At 36.3% G+C, this 23,186-nt stretch overlaps 1 protein-coding gene across 2 annotated transcripts; it reads right to left on the bottom strand.

Moving 5' to 3' along the window:
* On the bottom strand, nucleotides 1–22,575 carry lmnb1 (lamin B1). Of its 2 annotated transcripts, none has more exons than XM_056466298.1 (12): nucleotides 22,520–22,575; nucleotides 21,875–22,243; nucleotides 19,028–19,184; nucleotides 15,912–16,037; nucleotides 11,202–11,372; nucleotides 10,922–11,047; nucleotides 9,311–9,531; nucleotides 6,157–6,382; nucleotides 3,003–3,107; nucleotides 2,739–2,858; nucleotides 1,596–1,700; nucleotides 1–1,115 (listed from the first exon to the last, which is right to left on the bottom strand). In XM_056466298.1, the coding sequence occupies exons 2-12, from the start codon at nucleotides 22,234–22,236 to the stop codon at nucleotides 1,074–1,076; spliced, it is 1,761 nt and encodes a 586-aa protein (XP_056322273.1). In that variant the 5' UTR covers nucleotides 22,237–22,243; nucleotides 22,520–22,575; the 3' UTR covers nucleotides 1–1,073. The 2 variants fall into 2 exon arrangements, with proteins under 2 accessions (XP_056322273.1, XP_056322272.1); XM_056466297.1 differs by lacking the exon at nucleotides 22,520–22,575 and adding an exon at nucleotides 22,397–22,504.
* Between the last annotated feature and the right edge of the window lie 611 nt (nucleotides 22,576–23,186).

A 23,186-nucleotide genomic window follows, 5' to 3' on the forward strand; every position in this document is an offset into this window, starting at 1 on the left:
TTCAATCAACATTCAATCAACGCTTTATTTAATCATCTGAAATACAAAGACTGCAGCAAAATAAAAAGCATGCAAGTGAAAATTCCTAAAATAAAATGTTAATTAAAAATGTATACATAAGGCTAGTGTTTGTTAGACAGTACATACAAAAGCAGTACAAAATACAATTTCAGCATCTCAGCTTTAACAATGATCTGTAAAAAAATACAGTACTGAAACTTGAGGTTTAATAGCTTTTACGGCGTAATCACTCAGAACAATCAATTGATCATATTAGCAGGCAATATTTTTTAATGCCTGCTGATATAATGTCTTAATTATCACAGTCCTCGCTGGAGGAGATGTGCTGAGTCGCTGTGGCAATCAACAGTGAAAGAGAGATGCATTTCAGACCCAAAACTGAAGCTCTTCGGCAGGAATGACTACTGTTTGAGACTTGGCCGGTACATTAAATCCAATAAATACCAGTATACCTCATATACAGAAACTATTCACTGATTCAGCATAGGAGGATTAAGTAGTAAAGTGTCATTTCTCAAACATAATGGGTTTACAAAACTTGGCAAAACAATTTTTCAGGCAAACAGAAAGTATGACCATTGGAATTGATCATTTGACTAGTTAGTCAAGTCTCTGGCCATCAATCATGTGCTGCTTAAGAGACGTTTTAGGCCTGTTATCGTGTAGTGAATTACCCTTGAACAGCTGCTTTAAATAAAATAACAAAATTAAACTACCATGCAAATGTGTCTATCTGTAATAACTTCTCTAAAAACTATTATCCATTATAAAACTCTATCTAAAAACCTAAATGCAATCTTATAAAATGAATTTAAACATGATTTAAAAAAAAAAAGTTAGTCACAGGATCTGACATGTATGGGTCTAAAAGCAACCTCAGTCGAAACTCGCACACAAAAAAGAAAAACATTTGGTTCATTATATAAGTGGATAAACATTCACATATTAAAAAAAAAAAAAAAAAGGTGAAAACGGTAAATGAAAATAGAGAAAACTCAGAAAAGACCACATACGAAGCTTTAAACTGGCAGCTGTGCTGGCTGTAAGGTAGATCACATGATCAAACAACCTCTCTTAGCAGCGCGTGGATCTCCCTGTGAAAACATATAGGTTTATACCTTCAGCTTACACACAAATACAGAGCATCCGGAAAGTATTCACAGCTCTTTACTCTCCACATTTTGTTATAATAGAGGCTACTGTGCTGATAGCTTTAGGATTAGTGCTGGTATTCTGTACCCATCCCAGATCTGTGCTTTAATACAATACGGTCTCAAACAATTCCCATTCCTAAAATTACAAATCCTATAGAATCAACAGAATTTACCAGAGGTGGATGATCAAACCACGTTGTTCAATGGACATGGGAAAGGACAAATGCTTTATTATTATGAATTTGGAAAGATGACAAATAAACTTAAATAAGGAGTTAATAAAATTTGGAAAACGTGTATTATAACTAAATGTGAAAAAAAGGAAGTGCTGTGAAAACTCTCTGGATGCACTGTACATTTAATGACGAAGAGGTCTGATGCATGCAATGGATAAAACTGATGTGTGCTTTGATCTCAGACCTGATGGTGATAGAAATGTTCCTCAATGACTTCAGCTTCCTTATCTTCCTCCTCGTCTTCATCTTCCACTGCAGTTTTGAATACGGTGCTTCTCACAGCTACTTCCTGTAATGACAGTGATGCTTCAAACCACCAATTCTGTCATTTTCTTATGAACATAGATGAACAGTAGCTATGTTACCATCCAAAGATACTAATTAAATTTATGCGCAAAACTGGAATATTGCATATAAGACATGTGAATAAAGCAGCGTTTCCATCCAAGTAGTCAAAGAGAACAAAATCATCACTTCCTGATTAACTGGCACCAAATATCAAAAGTAAAAATGGAATTTGCTGCGGTAGGATAAGCTGCATCAATCTTTTCTTTATTCAATAAATTACTTGCACCTCTAAAGACAATAAAAATTTATCACCACATGATCTCTTAACAAAATCACATGATTTTAATGGGCACACTGGAATTTGTTCGGTAAAAGTATTCCTATTGTAGTTTATGCATATCTTATCAAATAAACGTTTATTCTACTGTTATGCACGTTTTTTTTATGCGCATTTTCGAAACTATATTCGCGACATATTGGCATTTCCATCGTTTTTTTTAATTCGCATATCCAAAATGAGCATAAAAATAGGTGGATGCAAATGTAAATAATTACACTAATGCTTTCAGTGTCCAGCTTAGAAATAAGCTGGACACATTTTTGTGGACGTCACGGTGGCACAGTGTGTAACAATCGCCTTACAGCAACAAGGTCGCTGGTTAGAGCCTCGGCTGGGTTGACATTTTTGTGTGGAGTTTGCATGTTCTCCCCATGTTCGCGTGGGTTTCCTCTGTGTGCTCCGGTTTCCCCCACAAGTCCAAAGATGTGGTATGGGTGAATTTGGTAAGCTAAAACGGTTCGCAGCGCATGTCTGTGAATGTTTACTAGTGATGGGTTACAGCTAGAAGGGCATAAATATGTGCTGGATAAATTGATGGTTCATTCTGCTGTGGCGACCCCAGATTTATAAAGGGACTAAGGCGAAAAGAAAATGAATGTTTTTTAATTTAATTTTTTTTATGAATACAAGCAGCTCTGATTTTCAAACAATTACATCCATGTGTTTCCATGCTGTTAGTCAATGACAGTGCCATCTCACCTCTCCCACTGGGCTCAAAAGAGCCACTTTTATGTTCTCCCCAGTCCCCCAAGAAGGCTGGTTCTTCCATATCAGGTCAGCAGGAGGGTTGGAGCTTATGCCTGCATTAGATGCCCAGATCTGAAACAATTGAAAGCACCCAGAAAACAAACTGATGAAAAACAAGAGACCAAAACAGCAGCTTTTGAATGCACATGCTGATTTTTACTTAACGTCGCAGAGTTTTTGGTTCAACTGCAAAAGTGTATAAAGATGTTTGTGTACCGTCACTTTCTGTCCAGCCTTCAGATTGTATTTTGCAGTAAATTTATATGTCGCAGAAACTTCTCCAATGGTTCTGGCCAGCTGAAATCCTGCCATGGGCTGGTCCTAATATACATGTATATAAACAAACAAAGCAAATACAATGAATTGCATACAAAATTGTCAAATTCAATCCACTTGCATTTGTAAAATGCACATTTAAACCTCATTCCTTCATGTCGAAAAATATATTCACCAAGTCTGATTTATACCAGGGCTGCAAACTCAGAGTCACGCAATTGGCGTGAGAGTCACGCAATTGGCCGTATTCTCACGCTCTCACATCCATTTTCTCACGCAGAAAACAATCATGGCTGTGAATTTTTTTTTTTTCATTATAATAAAGACGGTGTTAAAGACTTTTATCGTTTTATAAAGATGTTATTCTCGATGTGCAACCGATCTAACGCTGGTGAAAGCAATGTAATAAAAAAAACATACCCGCGCGCCTCTTGCATCGCCCCTGTGTTGCTTGCGTTAGCACTCCCGGTATGAATCCCGGTTGTGAACATGCATGCCGAAAAAAATAGGCGCTGCTCACGCGTTGCAAAACAGGTGTTGTGCCGAGAAATGCAACCCTGTTTAGGCTAAGTGCAAAAAGCACACCTAGTTGGAATAAGCTAGTTGAGTGATTCTCGGCCCTCAACGTTTGATTGACAGAGACAACAAAACTAACGAGGGCGACAATTAGAAGTGTGAGTGGTGTAGCTTGTAAGGAACATAGCATCATGTTTTGACGCAATCTATTATGAACCGGTTCGAATCCAGCGTCTGGATGTTCTTCCTTTTTTTCCCACTACATATCAGATTTTGTCTACTCTTCATCACGATGAAGTAGGAATCATTAACAAGTGTGTGTATATTATGAAAGACTCAGATTCATAGAACTGAATTGGAGAGGTGTTATATCCAAATCACATGCATTATAAGTTTGTAGAAGTTATACATTAAAAATATCCTTAAATATAAATTTTAGTACTGCTTCTGTGAACTTGATTAAGTAAATTAAAATCCATTAATTTTCACTAGTTGTATTAGTTTTTTCCATCAGAGTATGCTTTAAATATAATGTTAAATCTTTGTAGACTAAAATATATGTACTGTATATCATTTATTTAAAAAATGCGGGCAATGCATTATAGATAAATTTTATTAAAAAATATTTTAATAATCTTATTTTTTAATTCAACTATAGGGGCCAGGAAGATGGCCTACAAGACATTGTGGCCAGAGGCCTGCGCTTCATAGACTTCTATTGGGATTCTCAGTCTACATGAAAGCCAAATGCCATAATTGATTAAAACGTAATATTGTTTTTGTTTTATCCATTAAGATAATAATCATAAGTGAGACACATTTTAAAACGCACTAGGTTTACAAATAAATGTAAAAACAAATCTGAAATCTTCTGTAAGGGAAGGGTTCACTCTCATTAGCGTCTCACAGGTGTCAGCGCGCAGAGTTTCGGAAATCGACAAAATTAAAGTTTAAGTAATATGATGATGATCTTATTTTGACTTGCATATCTCATAATAGTTTTTAATTTGTATGAAGCAAAAAAAGAGGGATGAAGTCAGGGAGTTTAGACTTAATAAACCTAATTCTTGGCCACAACATAAGTCAGGTTTTAGACAATACACAATAGATAATTCTTTAAAACATTTGTGTTCTGTATAATTGCATTCTAATGAAATGAATAATCATTTATTAACTTTCCTTCAGCTTAGTCTCTATTTCAGAGGTCACCACACACTCATTGACGCACACACTGATGCACTACAACCAATTTAGTTAATCGAATCCCCTATAGCGTATGTGTCACTTGAACCAGTGACCCTACTGTGAGGCGACAGTGCTAACCACTGAGCCACCATGCTGTCCTGAAATTAATTTATTTACGCAAAAGTTTTCCTAAATGATCTTAGCATATCACTTCAGTTGTATGTTTACGTTGTTTTCTAGTTACATTTAGAATAGATTTTTATCATTTATTTATTTATAATATAATCAGTATAATAGTAATGACATTCTAATTTGTAATAAATATTTTAAAAAGCATTTATTAAAAAAATATATTGATCATTTTATACATTAATAAATAAACAGGGCATGGATTTGTTGTGGGGGCGTGGCTGGTGAATATGGACATGGCTTAAGTTTTCACTCCAAGCTTAAGCCAAAAGTTGGCAGCCCTGTTAATACTTCTGCACTGAGTGATTACCATACCCTATGGTGCATACCTTGTAGGGTTGACAATACTGAAATTAATACCAATCGGTGCTGAAGTATTAAAAACGTCCATTTCTCGTTAACATTTAATTGGGTTCGTTAACACCGCTGATTTGCCATTGTGTTCACGTGCTCCACAGAAATGACAGTGAAGGTTATCAGTTCACTGAACTTCACTGATGTTTGCAGAGTGTAAATACAGATACAGGGACATTGGAGCTTTTTAAAAATCACCAAAGATCAGCTGGTCTGTCTATGAGTTGACATACGATCAATCCGCTTATGAATTAACCGATCTTTGCGGCTTCTGGGTCTAGACATGGTCCTCACCACTAATATAGGCTCACTTTGCCAAAAAAAAAAAAAAAAAAAAAAAAGGGCATGCTGTTTTTTTTTTTTTTTTTTTTGTCTTTCTGAATTTACATTAAGTGTTTGATGAAATGCTGACGGCAATGTGCTTTTTTTTGGTCTCAACTGTGCTTTAGCGCTTCACTTGCCATGCTGAATACTCAGAAACTCAACACACCGACACGTGAGAAAATGTGGCGTCAACAACAGATTTACATACTAAAAGGTGATTGGACAGGTCCAATCATGTGAAAGGTAATTAGAAGTATACAAGGGTGAAACGTTTTTGCTTTTAAGTTGTTTTTAAATCATCAAACCAACATTAATAACACATATTCTGAACCTCTGATCACATGGTGCACCGAACTGCGGGAGAACAATATTTTAGTAATGAGTTCTAGGTAAAAAAAAAAAAAAAAGAGCAAATCAGAACTAGTTTTAAATGCACTGGTAAAGTAATAACACTGCAGCCAGCTGAGTATCCACGTTTTAAATATCATTAACTAGTTGGTGTGTGACTATGGTTAGACAGATGCACCTGCTCAGAGTTGTTATGCAAGCGGATGAACTTCCCATCTACATCCAGCTCATCGATGGAGACGTTTCCAGTGGCAGATGCAGAATGAGCGATACTGACACTGCTGCTTGCCTCGGACTCCTCCACATCCACACGCTTTCTCTTTCCGCGTGTAGTACGAACACTGCGGCTGGAGGATGCTCGTGACACAGTCACACGAGATGAAGGACTGGGAGACAGTTTTAACCTGACAGAAAAGGCAGGGTGCTAGGATGAATTTACGAGCAGCAGATCAATTCCAATAGAAACAATCCACAAAAGTAAACTGGAACTTTTGTCTGAATAAGAAAAACAAAGATTGTCAACTAGCTTTTGGTTGGTAAATCCAGCGTTTGAGTATTAGTTGCAGCTATTGTATCCTATAGCATAGCACTCAGGAAATCATGCGTTAATACTTTAGTTTAGACCTTTAATGATCTAAACCAGGGGTCACCAACCCTGTTCCTGGAGAGCTACTTTCCTACAGAATTCAGCTCCTTTAACTCTGATCAAACACACCTGGGGCCCGTTTCAAAAAGAAGGTTAAGTGAAAACTCAGAGTATTTTAACCCTGAAATGAGAGAAACTCTGGGTTTTCCATTTCAAAATGGCAGGTTTGTTAAACTCGAGAAAGCAGGGTAAGTCAAGCCTGTTTCTGAAAGAGAGGCAACTTTAACTCAGAGTCAGTTACTGTGGTAACTTACTCTGTGAACTTAACCTGGTCAGGAGCAGGTTTTATTCTCTAAACTCAAGAGTTTCTGTCGGTCTCCTCCCCTTTTTTAAAGATGAAGAGGTATTTCTTGCCTTAGCCTTACGTTTCCACCCACCTATTTTAATGCTCATTTTGGAGATGAGCATAAAAACGATTGATGGAAACGTCATGATGCACATAACTTTTGAAAATATGCATAAAAAAACGTGCATAACTGAGTAGGATAAACTTTTATTCGATAGAAAAGATGCGCCTAAACTACGATGGAAACACTGAACAATTTACAGTATGTGCATTAAAAAAAAAGGTTTGTAATAAGAGATGATATGATGATGAAAATGTGTGTGAATGGACAAACAAGCAAGCTGAGCACACTGTAACACATCTTAAATGTTTTTATGGTCATTCATTCGAAAACACCTTACCCATTACAGTATTAATGTTTTTATATCATTAATGACCTCCAGAGTGTCTGGAGTGTGTCAAGAGCATCTGTTCTCCGCGTCTCATGGCTTCAAACGCCCCCATGTGTTCATTGTGTGTCAGCATTGTCTTCGAGGCGCAAGTACATTTAAAAAAAGATTGACGCAGCTTCTTCTACCGCAGTAAATTCTGTTTTTACTGTTGATATTTGGCACCCGTTTAATCAGGAAGTGACTATTTTGTTCTCTTTGACTCGTTGGATGGAAATGCTGCTTTATTCGCACATCTTTTATGTGTTATTCCAGTTTTGCACGTAAATTTAATTATTATATTTGGATGGAAACATAGCTATTGCCTACATTTCAGTCACACAAAGAACATGAGAATGGCTTGTCCTTTTTTAATAAATAATTATCTTAAATTCACTGACCTTCGACAGGAACATGTACTGTTATTAGATTAATGGGAATATTATTCTTTCTAAAAACTATTGTTTAGTTCTGCTTGCATTCTAAAAGTCATATCAACCTCTATCACTTGATCAATAATAAAAAAAAGGCAGACACACTAGTGCACTTTTAAATTATTAAAACTGATCAACGTGTACAAAAGTGGGAACATAACGTCACACATAACATTACTTATTTTATTATAGTCAAATATTTAAATACATTGTGTAAAATTACGCATCAACTTGAGCAGCTGTTTTCCTACGCAACGGTCTCTGTTTCACTGATGCAGTGGTGTTGCTTTTTAAAATATATGGTCATATTTGCTATAATTTTGCATGAGCAAAGAAATGCTGATCTCTTTTTTTTTTTTTTTTTAAGATGTTGCCAGTCACTCGTAATATCTGCTCTCCATTGATAATGCCTTTTTATAGTTGCGGTTTGCGCGCTTAACTCCGAGTTGGTTTACTCAAAGTTGATTGACCTAACTCAGATCCGCTATACTGAAACCGCTATACTGACTTTTCAATGTCTCTGTAAATCAACTCGGAGTTCAAGTTTAAACTCCAAGTTAGTTGAACCTCCTTACTGAAACAGGCCCCTGAATCTATTAAATATGACCTGAAGCAGCACTTGACAATTACAGACAGATGTGTTTGGTCAGGGTTGCAACTGAAATCTGCAAGGTAGCTCTCCAGGAACAGGTTTGGTAACCCTTGTTCTAAACAAACCATAAAACCAACAACTGCTTGTAACAATTTAATCCTGCAAGAAAAATCTTTTCATATTCTGGCCTTGCTGGCTTAGGGGTGTTAAGTAGACAGTGACTGAGAAAAATAAAACATTTGCTGCTTTTTATATGCCCTGATACACTTCAAACAAAGTTCGATTTCATCCTCCATTTTGGAAGTTTAATAGTTTGAAAAGGTTAAGCTATAGTACACGGTTTTATGACAGTAAAACACAGTAGCTCCATGTTAATATAAAATGGCATCACCTTGTTTGTACAGTTTTGTAAACATTTAGCCGTATCATTGATCTATTCAGAGCCAAAGAGAAAAAAAAAAAAAAAAAAAAAAACCCTATGTAGGTAGTATGTGCATCTACTTAATGAAAAAAATAAATAGAAAATGATGGTGAGCTTGCTAGAACCAGTAAAGTTTGCAATAGGCTATAGAACCAGTGAAGCTTATCAAATAAAAGAAAATCAAATAGGCTAATATTTTAAAGGTGCCCTATAAAAAAAATCTGGGTATAACTAGGTATAGTCGAATAAGAGGTCAATATATGGAAACGGCTGTACTGTGAGCCTCAGACACCATTGTTTCCTTGTTCTCATGTAAATTCCATCAGTTTAATTTCTCATTGGTGTGACAATTTTTTTAAAATTAAAAGTAGCATTTTAATTGCTTACTGAAAATACGTGACATTCTGGAAATGTTAAAACAACATATGATATAATCTCACAACATAGATAGCCCACTCCTACCTGGTGCCCTTTGGTCAAAGATCAAAACAAACTTTTGCATAAACATTAAATGGCTTAAGTTACCTTTCTTCTTCTCCCTCCAGAAGCTTTCTGTAAGCATTGATCTCCATGTCCAGCGCTAGTTTGACGTCCAGCAGTTGCTCATACTCATCCAGCTGCTGCTGCATCTTGGCTCTGATCTCAGCAATCTCACGCTCTTTTTCTGCCATCAACCTACGGCTTAAATCTTTCTCATGGCTAAGAGCCCCCTCCAATTCATTAATGCGATCCTGCCAGGCACGCGCCTAATAAAAGACAAACAAAATGGCAAGACAATATTACTTTTGGAGTCACATTTGGACAGTTAAAAAAAAAGAAGAAAAAAAAAAAGATGGTTTTAATCTATTTTACTTGCTTTTAACATTTTGAACTAATACTGTTGTTGATTAGCACCACCTCCTGGACTGTTTAAAAAAATGCAATCTATTGAGATGGAAAACAACTGCGAAGTCATTTACCCTTTTTGTCAGACGGCATCTTGGCAAGTTTAAATAGAGCACAGTCATAAGTAAAGTAAACATTTTTAATAATAATTTTTAATAACTCTTAATAATGCGATTTATCGTGTAAATAAGAACATTTTTGGTGCAGTGATGTATTGCAACTTTTTTTTTAAATGATGATAATATTTATTTCATCAACAAAATTAAATAAAATCTGCTCTGTCGGAGGTGGGGTTTAGGTGGTGTCTCCACAAACCACAGACTAAGACACAGAGAGAAGACAGACTACGCCAGTTCAAGAGAAGGCATAGACAACTGTTTGTGTATTTGACAGTTCATGCACAAGTTGACCTGATGATGTGCCGTCTCTGTGGTTCCCTTACTGTAAATAGCAAACTGAAAAGTATATTTTAGGTATAAAAAATATGTAACAAGTACAATATTTGACTATGGTACTATTTATATACATCTATTATTATATATTTGTTTAGGATGTGTTTTCACATTCTGATTCCAATGCCTAATTATTAAAAATGATAAACGTACATTATTTAAATATTCTTAAGAATAAAATAGTGTATATTATTTAAAATAGCGTACTTGCATTATATATTGTCATACTGGGATTATATATTGAATGGCATAAAATGGTCTTAAAATTCATTAATATAAAAAAAAAAAAAAAAAAATTATTTTTTGTTGTTGAATCAAACAGCTTTGAACAGGATGTTGTGTAGCAGCCTCCATTAAAAAAAAAAATCTCTCTCTCCTATAAATGACTTTTTTTTTTTAAAGCTAGTACACGATTGCTTGATTATAGGAAAATGATGTTGTTGTTTTTTACTTGTTTTACTTAAAACAATAGCTAAACAAACATCCACTCAATTTTTATCAAAAGTATATTATTTTAAAAAATAATCATTGCTACATCACGGTGTATGTACAAGAATACTTTAACAGGGTATCAAGCATGAGTAACAATTCAGATATCTCATTACTCAAACGTCCCTTCCTGTTTAATTACAACAATTGTGTTTAGAGCTGATAAAAAATAAATAAACACTATAAAAAGTGATATCCAATGTATAACAATGAGCAACAACATCCAGATTAAACTTATTTTTAACAGTGTGGAGAAAGTGACAATGTAAAAGATCGAACTGGTGTACACTGTAAACAGACAGTAAAATACCTCTTTCTGCAGATTTGCAAGTTGAGCTGCCAAACTCTCAACTCTCAGCGTAGACTCTCTAAGTTCCTCACGGGCCATACTAGCTGAAGAGCTGTTCATCTCAGATGACAAACGAATGTTCTCCAGCTGAAACAAACATATAAGTCTTCGAGAAATGCTAAGAGGAACTAAATAAACTTTCAGAGGAAGTTATGCAGGAAGCCCTTCACATACAGAGCTGAGATGTGCAAATCCCTCATAAGCCATCTGACAATGTGATATGGTTAACGTGTGTGGTTACCTTGGACACGTATGTCTGCTCCATCTCCTCCTTATAAAGTTTAACTTGCTCATCATGCTGTTGTCTCATGTCAGTCAGAGCCTGAGCCAGTTTAAACTCATACTCCATCTGACGACCTGAATCCACCTCGACAAGACGGGTCTCATGTCTGCGCCGCGTGTCTTTGATTTCCTGTCAACAATAAAACACTTCAGTAGGCAATATACTTTAAAAAAGAAAACTGTTAACATCCCTAAAGTATTAAGACAATCAGCAATGACAGAGATGAAACGCAATAATCAATATTTACTAAATAACGAAAGAGAAAGTGTGCAAGAATATTAGTGAAAGAATGACAATTCATAGTGGTCAAAAACAGGAAGTCAGCCTTTCATAAGTGTATTAATATTAAACAAAAAACATATTACAAATTACAATAGCTATTTTCAGTTGTTCATTTTGCATTATGTTCAGTTTTCTCCAACAAGTAAACAAGCATTTTGCAAAGTAGAATGAACATTCAGCATTTTAAGAGGGGAAGAGAAACTGCCATCATTACACTCCGTTTTTAGCTTTCGGATAATCATGACAATAAAACATCAAATTTCTATTTCTTTGAAGTACAATTTCTTTTTGCAAATTGTTGCCTCTAAAAGATGTAGAACCAGACAGCGAATGTTAAACTACCATTTTAATAGTGAAAATGACACAAATGTCAACCAAATGAACATTCCACAAATACGAGGTACCACATATTAAATGATACATTTTTAAAACTTGTATTGAGTAATTTTGAAATCTTCTGATATCATTTTCCTCAAAATATCTTAATTCCAGCATGTTCTAATGAGTGACATCAAATCATAACATGTTTTCTTACCAAGGAAATGATACAGATATGATGTATATTGAGTAAAGCAATAACATCTCTAAAAACTGTACTACGATTATCAGTTATTTTCCTTAAATAGACTATTTGATCCTTATACTTTTAGATCATCATAATCATAATTACAACACTATATCTATGGTAAATCTGTAAAATAACCTTCCAATAGGATTGTTCATAAAATGTTGTAGCCATGTTGAAATCACTTTAGAGGTATTCTATAGTCTTTGGCCATTTCCCAAACACTGTTTGATCCTGGAGGAGGGGGGAATTCCTACTGTACAGCTATTACAACCCACCACCATAAGCAGCAAGTACAGGAGTTGGACAATGATAATGGAGGTTTCACTGCTAAATCTTCATTGATTGCCAATTCAACCTTAACACTCTACTCTTACTGGTGGAATGTGCAGAGTAATCACATAGTTTGCTTAATTTTCAGTGCACACAACATTAAGGGTGACATCACACTTCAAAGGAGGATACATTGAAACTGCTGATGTGTCTCGCAGGTGCATCCGTGATATATTGGCCACAAACGGGTATTGTACATCTTACTAATGAATTATTGTGGTCTAAAACCAGCAGGTGTTTCATTGTGCAAGCCTATAGTTGTTTTTATTTGTTGTCTGTTGCATTAATTCGTTTATTAAAATATTTCTGACAAGTATGATTATTTTAACATGTATTTGAAAGTACATCACAGCTGCTGTGCTCACACCTGACAATACATATGTTTGTTGTGTGTGCCTCTGTGAAACAGACAATCAGAGCACAGCTCATAATTATAAATATTGACAACTGTTCAAAATAAGGTAAAAATATAACATATTATTCTAGGGTAAATCCTAGGGTTACAAATAAGCATGCAAATTTGTTTCTGGAGAATTTTTCACTTACCTAAGCTACATACCTCCTACAAAGAACAATTGAACACATTTTATCAATGCATTCTATGACACCTTGAATTGAAGTGCTTGCAGCATGAGAGATAGATCCAATTAAATAAATTCTATGAAATTGGTTTACTTAATATTCAGGGGCAAAATTGACAGCTCCATACACCACACAACAGATGGCAGTATTGCACATTAAGGTTGTAGAGTCTGTTACAAAGCACTTTTCAAACCAAGATCAGTGTTTTCATCCCCATTTTACCACTGTAGCTAGCTAAGAGCTGTGGATTGCATCTGTTGTGCAAGCAAAGTTTAATCTGCATTAACGTTACTTGGCAATTTTCAGCATATATGGATATTTTAATAAAGTCTTATGCTAATATCAATGCACAGGTAATATACATCCATGTTTGGAATCAATGAATAAGTTATCATGCAGTAATCAAACAGAAAATTACTCTCATAGCTCAATAATATTGTTGAAGATTTTTTGTTTTGGTATTTTTCTGCACTTTAAACATTCAGGAATCTTGCGGTCTATGGTGGATGAGGGAGCTAGGGCTGGGAAATATGACAAACAACTTTCCCTCAAGAACTTTGCTAGCTGTCATTTAAATGATCAAATTTAACAATCTAGTTACAATTACATACAACAGTTTAATAATAATTGTAATAATATCATCATGTAAACCATTTCACTAAATTATAGTTAAAGGACACCTAGTTTACCCTTTTTAAGATTTAATATTTTGGTTCTTCATAGTGTGCCAGTTTAGGTTCAGTTCAAAACAATTCAGATTTTTTTAATTATAATATACGAGTACGAGGACCACAATACGAGTGAGAGGACCAGCATTCAGCCGTACATGTACGACTCGGACACAGACCAAGTAGAGACTATTGTTGAGGAATCAATAATCCTAATGTGTCAGAGTGGTACTTACAAAATCATTTGTGCCTTTGTATAGTTTTACAGCCGCTATGTAACGATACATGCATCATCCATATAGGGATGTAATAATTAACCGGTTTCACTATTAATCGTGCTTTACTTAGTCACGGTTAATTAATCATAAAGGCTTTTCAACACATTGTTTCTGCATGGAACAAAACTGCGGCAACTAAAAGTTATGCCAACTGTGTGCTAGTTTAAAGTTCCGAGCTCGTACACAGAGACTAATAACCACACACACGGAATTACCTTTGACTGAGGCTATAACTAAGGCAAGTTCATTATTTACAATGCAGGGACGCGCACACGAGGCAACACGCTCACACTTTCCAGCCGCACCTAGTTGAGATGACAGGGAGCTTCTGTGACTGCAGGAAATGCAAACGGCTGAAGTTTAAGGAACACGCAATGAAAAAGTACACGTTTGCAAACCTACCTAAAGTTACAAACAATGGCGCCGATGAGGGCGATCATATAGTGAATGTTGATCCGCCAGCTGAGATCAATTGAATGTTTTCGAAAGACTCGGTGGATCAGTTGTTTTTAATAGCCCGAATCTCGATACGTTACATTCACTGCGTGTTTAGTGCAAATGGCCGCTAAATGTAAAATCTCTGTTGCTCATTCACAGGAAGACGATGAATGCTCTTGTGTTGAGTTTAATGAGCCTTACATCCAAAAATAGAGCAAGGGGGATCTTTAGTGAGATCGCTTTGACTTTTCTTTTTTAGAGGTTTTTCACCTTAATTTGGTATAGGACAGTGGAGGTTACAGACAGGAAAGTATTAGGAGCAGAGAGAGGGAAAGGGGTGGCAAAGGACCTCGAGCCGCGAATTGAACTCGGGTCGCCATGATCTCCATGGTGATCTATGTTGGCGCACTTAACCACTAGGCTATTGGCGCCGACCAAAGTGGGACCTTTTTCAAGATTATTCATTTGTCTATTATTTAGTCTTGTTTATTTCAACATGAACATAAGTTCAGAAAAATTTTTTATTTAGCGTTTTATCAGTTCATATTAATTTCTCATGCTGGGCTAGTGGGCTACATTTTATTGCTTTCATTCGAGTCAAACTGCTGCATCTGGTAAACTGCTGCACTGAGCAAGTTTGTCAGTGTTGATATTTATAGTACTGAACATATTTGCGGCTGGGTCATGTAATTTATCCGGAAACAGCAACGTTGAATTCAAACATCAGATCGGTAACTGTACATTCACAAGGGGCGTCAGCCAATGAAATGAGATTGCAATTGGCTACTGCTTGAGCTGGGATATTTGCATAAAGTGATCTAATTGGCTGATGCTTCCACTGGTGCTTAAAAAAAGTTGAGAAATTCGGAGCAGTGTCATCCACAATTCAGTTTGCCATTGCTTGACTTCATTCATTTAAAAAGGCAATGGGAAGCATTGATACTGATGCCCCGTGTCACTCAGGCATTACAGTTCCTTTCATAGGTGCTTCTGGTCCATTAATTGTCTTAATTACTTATCCAACAAAATACAAGGTGAACCCTGTTTCTTTTTGTATCTCCATATTTACCTCAAAAAAAGTCTAAATGCTTTTATGCACTAATCAAGTGATCATAATGTTAAACACTGTGGTCTATTCTGTAGCTATTCTTTTTGTGGAGTAGATTGTTGGAGCATAGAAGACAGATAGAAATTAATAAAATGATTTTAAAATCAATTAAAATACACAAATAAGATGTATTCTGATTGCATATAAAATTTCCATCCATTTGGATTACATACTTTTAACAATCAAATGAATACACTTTGTGATAGATATTAGTTAAACAAACAATATGTAATAATATTAATCCAATGTGTTTTAGAACAGCATTTAAACAAGCATTTAGAACAAGCATTTTAAACACCTCTCATTCTTGTTTTTTTTTTTTTTTTTTTAATCAACTATTTGGTGTCAGCCTTTTCAGGCATTGGTTTGTTTTATAAACACTTGTTTAGTTTCAGAGTTCTGAATGGGACTGACCTCTTCAAACATGTTCTTCCTAAATTCAAGTTCTTCCATAAGGCTTTGACAGCGGTTCTCCAGATCCACACGCAGCAGGGTCTCATCTGACAGCTGCTTCTTAGCGGAGCTCAATCCTCCTTCCAACTTAATGACACAAACACTTAAATCACAAACTGCCTTGTGCATCACTATTTTGTTAATAGAAATATGCAAGTCATGAACTCATTTCAAAATTGAGGAAAAGCAAGTAAATGATTTCTATTAACAGAAATATGATCTCTTATCTTGTGATCCACCTTTGAGCCCATTAGAATATTTTTGTACATTAACGTTAGGATTTATTTACAGTAATCAAACAACAACTTTATGGATTACTAGCAAAATGACTCGATTATGGTCACAATTTAAGTAAATGCATAACTTTCCATCCATCCATGCATAAGGTTTCCATCCACCCATTTTATAAACATTTTGGAATGTTTTATAAAAAAGCTTGATGAAATGGCCAAGATGCACATAAATAAAAAACGAAAAAATATGCTCCCAAAACAGCCAATAGGTATTGTCTTCTTAGGCACAAGTTGTTTATTTTAAATTAAAAAAAAAGGAAAAAAAAATTATATATCATGCTGCAAATTCTGCTTTTCTCTTTGATATTTGGTGGCAGTTTATCAGAAAGTGACTATTAAAGGGCACCTAGGTTAGCCCTTTTTTCAGATTTAATATAAAAAGTGTTTGGCGTCTCCAGAATGTGTCTGTAAAGTTTCAACTCAAAATACCCATCAGATTTTTTATTATCCCTTTTGCAAGATTCTATTTGACATTTTTTCACTAGGGGGCCGTTTTGTCGTACTGCGCCTTTAAGGCTAGTCCTCCCCGCCCACCGTTTCTATGCCTTAATCTCCTCCCTCGGCTGCATCAGACAACAGACAGACTTAAAGGAAGCAGATCTCACGTAGTGTTTGTGAGAAACACTACAGTAAGATCTTTAACAATGAGTATTTGTTGTGCAGTTGCATTGATGAGTCACACAAAGTTCACGCACGCGCACACATGCATGCACGCGCACCGCAGTAGACACACAAAACCGCTCCAATTGGTCCACCGTTTTATGTTGCTAAATTGAGGGGAAAAAAACAAAACAAAAAAAAAAAAAAAAGGACTGGGTGTGTTTATAGAACCCCAATATTACGGTCTATACACCATACCTGCAAATATGTCTGTCCAAACAGCTTGAAAAGTACATTTTTCACCATAGGTGCCCTTTATGTTCTCTTTAACTCATTGGATGAAAATGCTGCTTTATTCGCAAATCTTTTATTTAATATTATAGGTTCAATGTAATTTAATTCACTTTCATTTCTGGATGGAAACAGCTACTGACCCAAGAATGTCAGTCATGCTTAACTATCTGATCTTATTTTAGATTCCTAATCCTAACTAAATCCAGCTACTACCTTGCTAAATAATAAGAAGCAGCTAATAAGTAGTAAATTAATTGTGCTAAGTTAATAGTTTGCTAACAGCATGACTTGTACATTAAAGTGTGACAGTGTGTGTAATGCAATTTTAAAGAGCCCATATTATGGGTTTTTGAAAATGCCCTTCCATGTAGTGTGTAACACAGCTCTAAGTGAAGTGAAATATCCAGCTAAGGCTTAAATCTGTAAGTGTACAGTGTTTAAAACTATTGATTCATCTATAAAAGAGTCGACTCATAGTGCTTCAAACGAGTCGTCATGATAACGAGTCATTAGGTGTTTCGCGATGACGCAGCCACGAAACACAAGCTTCGCCAGTAGTTACGCGCGCAAACCAGGGAGATTTGAAACCTGCGGCCCCGCCCACTAACACAGAAAAAACACTAGACACACACACAGACGCCGCCGGTCCAATGAAGTCACGCTGTGCTCAGATGGATAATATTGACAGTCTCTACCCAAAGATGAGTTGTGAACTGTGAAGAGTCAGTGGTTGAGGTTTATTCACTAGTGTAAGTAAGTGCGATTAAAATTGTTGCCTCGTTTAACTTGCAAATTATGTATTTATTGTGTTTTGTTACTTGTTAACCTGGTACAGTACACGCGGTTACTCTTTAGTAGAGAGAGAGAGAGAAAAAGAACAGGTCAGTTTGTGACGCCTAGGGGCTAGGAGACAGGAGACTCGCGTCGCTTTCCCTAGTTCTTCTGAGGATCGTTGTGTGTGTGTGAGAGAGAGAGAGAGAGAGAGAGAGAGAGAGAGAGAGAGAGAGAGAGAGAGAGAGAGACTCGCGTCGCTTTCCCTAGTTTTTCTGAGGAGCGTTGTGTGTGTGTGTGTGTGTGTGTGTGTGTGTGTGTGTGTGTGTGTGTGTGAGAGAGAGAGAGAGAGAGAGAGAGAGAGACTCGCGTCGCTTTCCCTAGTTCTTCTGAGGAGCGTTGTGTGTGTGTGTGTGAGAGAGGGAGAGGGAGAGGCTATAGGAGACTCGCGTCGATCTCCCCAGTTCTTCTGAGGAGAGTTGTGTGTGTGTGTGTGTGTGTGTGTGTGTGAGAGAGAGAGAGAGACTCGCGTCGCTTTCCCTAGTTCTTCTGAGGAGCGTTGTGTGTGTGTGTGTGAGAGAGGGAGAGGCTATAGGAGACTCGCGTCGATCTCCCCAGTTCTTCTGAGGAGGGTTGTGTGTGTGTGTGTGTGAAAAAAAAGCCTTACACTATGAAGCGCGTGTGCACTGTGACTACTTTTATATGGTTGATTACCAGCTGGGCATTTCACTCTGTCTCGTGCTGAAGCCTGTCACTGTCGACCAATCGCAGCAGGCTGTCATCGGTCCAATCAGCGCAGATTAGCTTCGCGCTGAGGAGGGGGTTGGGAACAAATGAATCGCTGAACGATTCATATGGGAGTCGTTGGGATAATTAGGTAAAAATAAATGCAGATTATAAGACCATCAAAGTGTTTTATGACCTTGCATGCATATTAGACTGTTGTTGGAGACCCTTACAACCTAAATATGAACCTATTTCATGTATAATATGGGCTCTTTAATCATATTTGAAAGATTTTTAGGAGAATATGAATACACAACAATGTTTTTTCCCATTATTGTTTGAATCATTTTGGACCCACACCTGCGGTTTCAGCCCAATCAGACTGTCACATACCTCCTGGACATGGATCTGCAGATCAGATAGAGTGTTCTCCAGAGCCTTCCGTTCAGAGACGGCAGTGTTTAGTGCAGCCTCTTTAGTGTTCAACAGGGCTTCAACATCTTTTAGTCGGTTCTGAGCGCTGGTGAGGTCAGCATCTTTCTTGGCATATCTGTGACAATGAACCATAATCAGAAGCTGGACAACTAGGCCTTGTTTTATATCAACTGACAGAGATGCTGTACATATTTTATTATGCCTTGCAGAGAGCTACAGTGTGCATGTTACCCCACATCATGGCTGTATCCAGCCATATATACAGCCCTGAAAAATGTAAGGGACCATTCCAATTTATTATTCTTCCCTGTATTTTGCCATATTTAGAGTTACATGTTTTGAGGAAAATTAATTTGTGTTTTACTTTAGAAACCACCCAGGTCTTTAAGATTTAAATGAGGAAATATTTAATATAGAGCATTTATTTGCAGAAAATGACAATGGGTAAATATAAAACACTCAATGTTTTCAGACCTTAAATATTGGAATAAATAAAATATGCATATTTATAAATATTTAACTATGTTAAAACAATATATATTTTATATTGACCTACTTTCATTTTCTGCAAATACATGCTCTCATTTTAAATTTAGAAGACATATTTGTAATTGGCTTGAATGAATGAATGGTGTGTGTAATATATATATATATATATATATATATATATATATATATATATATATATATATATATATATATATATATATATATATATATATATATATATATATATATATATATAAAATGAACATTTTACTCAAAACATTAAAAAAGTATACTGCTAAGAATAGCCAAATTTCAACTTTCCATTCTGTGTCTTGAGTGTGCCCCTTCGAGACCAATAACTTTAGTCTAAAAGGGGGTCAATTACTTCTTGAAGCATAACTGCAGTTTTTAGTTAGGGTCTCCCACATTGCTCTGGCAGAAAGCATAACAGTACAAGTGAAAATGGAGGAAAAACTCAAATCCCTTTAGATCTCATAGTTAGTAAATTAAATGGATAAATGTATATTCTTTTGTAAGAAAATCATTGTGCACACTTTTGGCATAAAAGCCCTATAAGGGTGTATTGTGCAGTTTTTGATAATGATTACAGATGCAACTGAATAAACTTGTCATCCTTGTGAAAAAACAACAACATAAATATCAGTTTAACATGACTGAAGTTGCACTGACTGCACTCCTAAAACCAAAAATCTATAAATTTATATTTTTACACTAAAACATCAATGCAGGAGTCTCTAATCCAGAAGCAGAAAAACAATTTGTTTCTATCTCCATTGTTTTCATGATGCTTGTTTCCAATTTCCAGTCCTGCTAATATAATTTTGGTTTTTTAACCTGGCTTTGTGGCTTGAGGTTAGAAGTTTATGACCCAGGGTGGTCATGTTGATCGTTTGGTTGAACTAACTTGAAAGTTGAACTAACTTTACTTGGCAATGATTAGAAAGCTAATAATCAAGACACTTTCAAGTTTATTATTTATGCTCCAGTAGTCTCCAAAGCTCTTTTTCTGGAGGTGAACTCAAAATCTCCGTAATGCTGCTGGAATGTGTGGAATGTCTCAGACACAGCCGAGACTGGCTAGAAGACATGATCGGTCCAACCGAAAGCTTTTTTTTCTAATTTTGAATGGAAGGTTTATTTAATCATTAAATAAAAACAGTATTTACACACCCTTGTATCACCCCAAACCAAATAAGGCTTTCCGTTCATTTTTGGAATAAAAGTTACATTTACTTTTCATGAAATCTTAAGAGATTTTATAAAGTCAAGAGGTGAATGAATCAAGGTTTAACCAAAATGTATTTGGAAGAGAAATTATTGCTTAACAAAACAAATCATTTTCATTCATGTATGACAGGGCTGTCCAAACTGTCCAGCATACTTTAGTTCCAACCCCAATTAAACATGCCTGCATCGGGCTCATCAAGCTCTAAGTATACTAGAAACTTCCAAGCATGTGTGTTGAAGAAAGCTGGATCTAAACTATGCAGGACGCCGGCCCTCCAGGACCGAGTTCGTGCACCCCTGATGTATAATCACTGATAATTTCTTCGTGAATTCATATGATGACTTGTTGGGTTTAAAGACAGTGAGTTAGGAAAGACATGACAATTCTCATTTTCAGAAAGACTTATTCTGACTTTAAGTGACACTATAACAGAATATCAAAACATTTGTTACATTTGATCATGCTTAAGTACAAGCCATAGAAGACATACAAAGAGCCGATTCACACTGAAACTCTAAAGCAGCTGCTGAACATTCACATCTTCCAGCTGCTCTACACCAATAAGACTGTTTAGTGTAAAGCACTGAAACAACACCAATGACTGCTGCTCCTGTCAATCAAACAACAATTGCACATCACAACTCTGATGAATAAATCAGTATAAAATGTGCAATACTGTCTCCCAAAGTGCATGGCAATAAAATTGTGGTTAGTGCGAGACCAAATCATCACACATCTACTCAAACCCCTAGTAAGAAAAGGACAGCTGACAGGTCCTATATGATAGCAATCTTTGGGCTCCATTAAACAATCAACTGAGATCCAGCATGTAGAAAGCTGAAAAACGCTAAAAACTCTAAAAGCACAGGAAAGGGGTTTAAAAATTTTTGTTAAGTGATCAAATTAAATAATTCTTCTCTCAGCTAATGGTAACACATAGCCAGTTATGCATTTTATGCATGTAGCAGTGATAGGTCAGTGGACGCTGCTTGTAATAGTGCTGAATAAATTCTAAAGACTATAGATGCTCTGGATCATAAAAATATAAATATTTTTAAATTACTCACGTGTGCTGTAGCTGCTCTTGCTCGCTTTTAATCTTGCCCAGTTCAATCTGCAATCGTGCGCGCTCCCGCGCCGTGTCATCAAGCGCCTTCCGTGCGTCCGCCAGCTCGGTTTCGTAGAGTGTTCTGAGCCCTGTAAGCTCGCGGTTCCGCACATCTTCTCGTTCTCGGATCTGTATTTGCAGGACGCTGTTCTCGGACTCCAGACTTCGAACTGTGTCGATGTAGGCGGCAAGCCGGTCATTGAGCTGCTGCAGCTCCTCTTTCTCCTGCAGCCTGGAGATCCGCGCGGGGCTCAGTGGAGTGCTGCTGGTACCGCGGGACAACGACTGCTGTCCGGCCGGAGTGCACGCCGCGCTCGCCATTCTTCAGCTAAATTATGAGTAAAACAAGAATCACTATTAATTATAAATGTCTGGTCATTCTTCGACTAAATAACCAGCAAAAGAGGATTTAACTTGAATAGCAAACATCTAATCAAATAAATCAACGCTAATGACTACGAATACGACAAAAACGATTTACCTTGTGGTAAAGTATAAAAACAAAGCACCCAACAAAGTGTAATCCTAAAAGTGCTGTTCTATACACTACTGTATCCTACATTAGTATTACTGTGAAATATAAAAGTGTGTTTAGGTGTCTTACTGTGAGTCCAGTAGCATGAAAGAATGAACTGAACTAATATGGCCGCTCATCAGAACCACGCTGACATGTGACTACATCCGCTCAATCAGCAACCTTCACGTCATCAGACGGTCAACGGTGCAGTTGAGACAAAATTCAAACACACAAATACGCGCTGAAACTATTAATTAGTATGCACGTGCCCGTCCGTATAAACGAAGTAACACAATCTTATTTAGTCAGATTACATTTTATGCGATAAATTTGCTCAATGACTGCAAACAACAAACCAGAATGTGTGTGTGTGTGTGTGTGTGTATATATATATATATATATATATATATATATATATATATATATATATATATACACGCACACGTATGAATGTATGTATGCGTGTGTAGAAACTGGAAACAAGAATAACTACAAGAATAAACATATCACAATACTTACTTGCTTTGTGTATAAACTTAAATAAATCAGTTTAATAACTTCATTTCCTACGCAGTATCAAAACAGATGTGCAACATACTACTACATCAAAACCTAAACAAGATACATTAACACTTAAAACCAATTTAAACCATTACTGACATTTTTAACTGGCACAATTAAAAGTAAAGCTTGAAATTTATATCAATCATGTACATTACTGTGACTACAGCATTCACAAGTTTCTTGGCATATC

This window comes from Danio aesculapii, chromosome 10 (genome assembly GCF_903798145.1).
Source record: "Danio aesculapii chromosome 10, fDanAes4.1, whole genome shotgun sequence".
Lineage (NCBI taxonomy): Eukaryota > Metazoa > Chordata > Actinopteri > Cypriniformes > Danionidae > Danio > Danio aesculapii.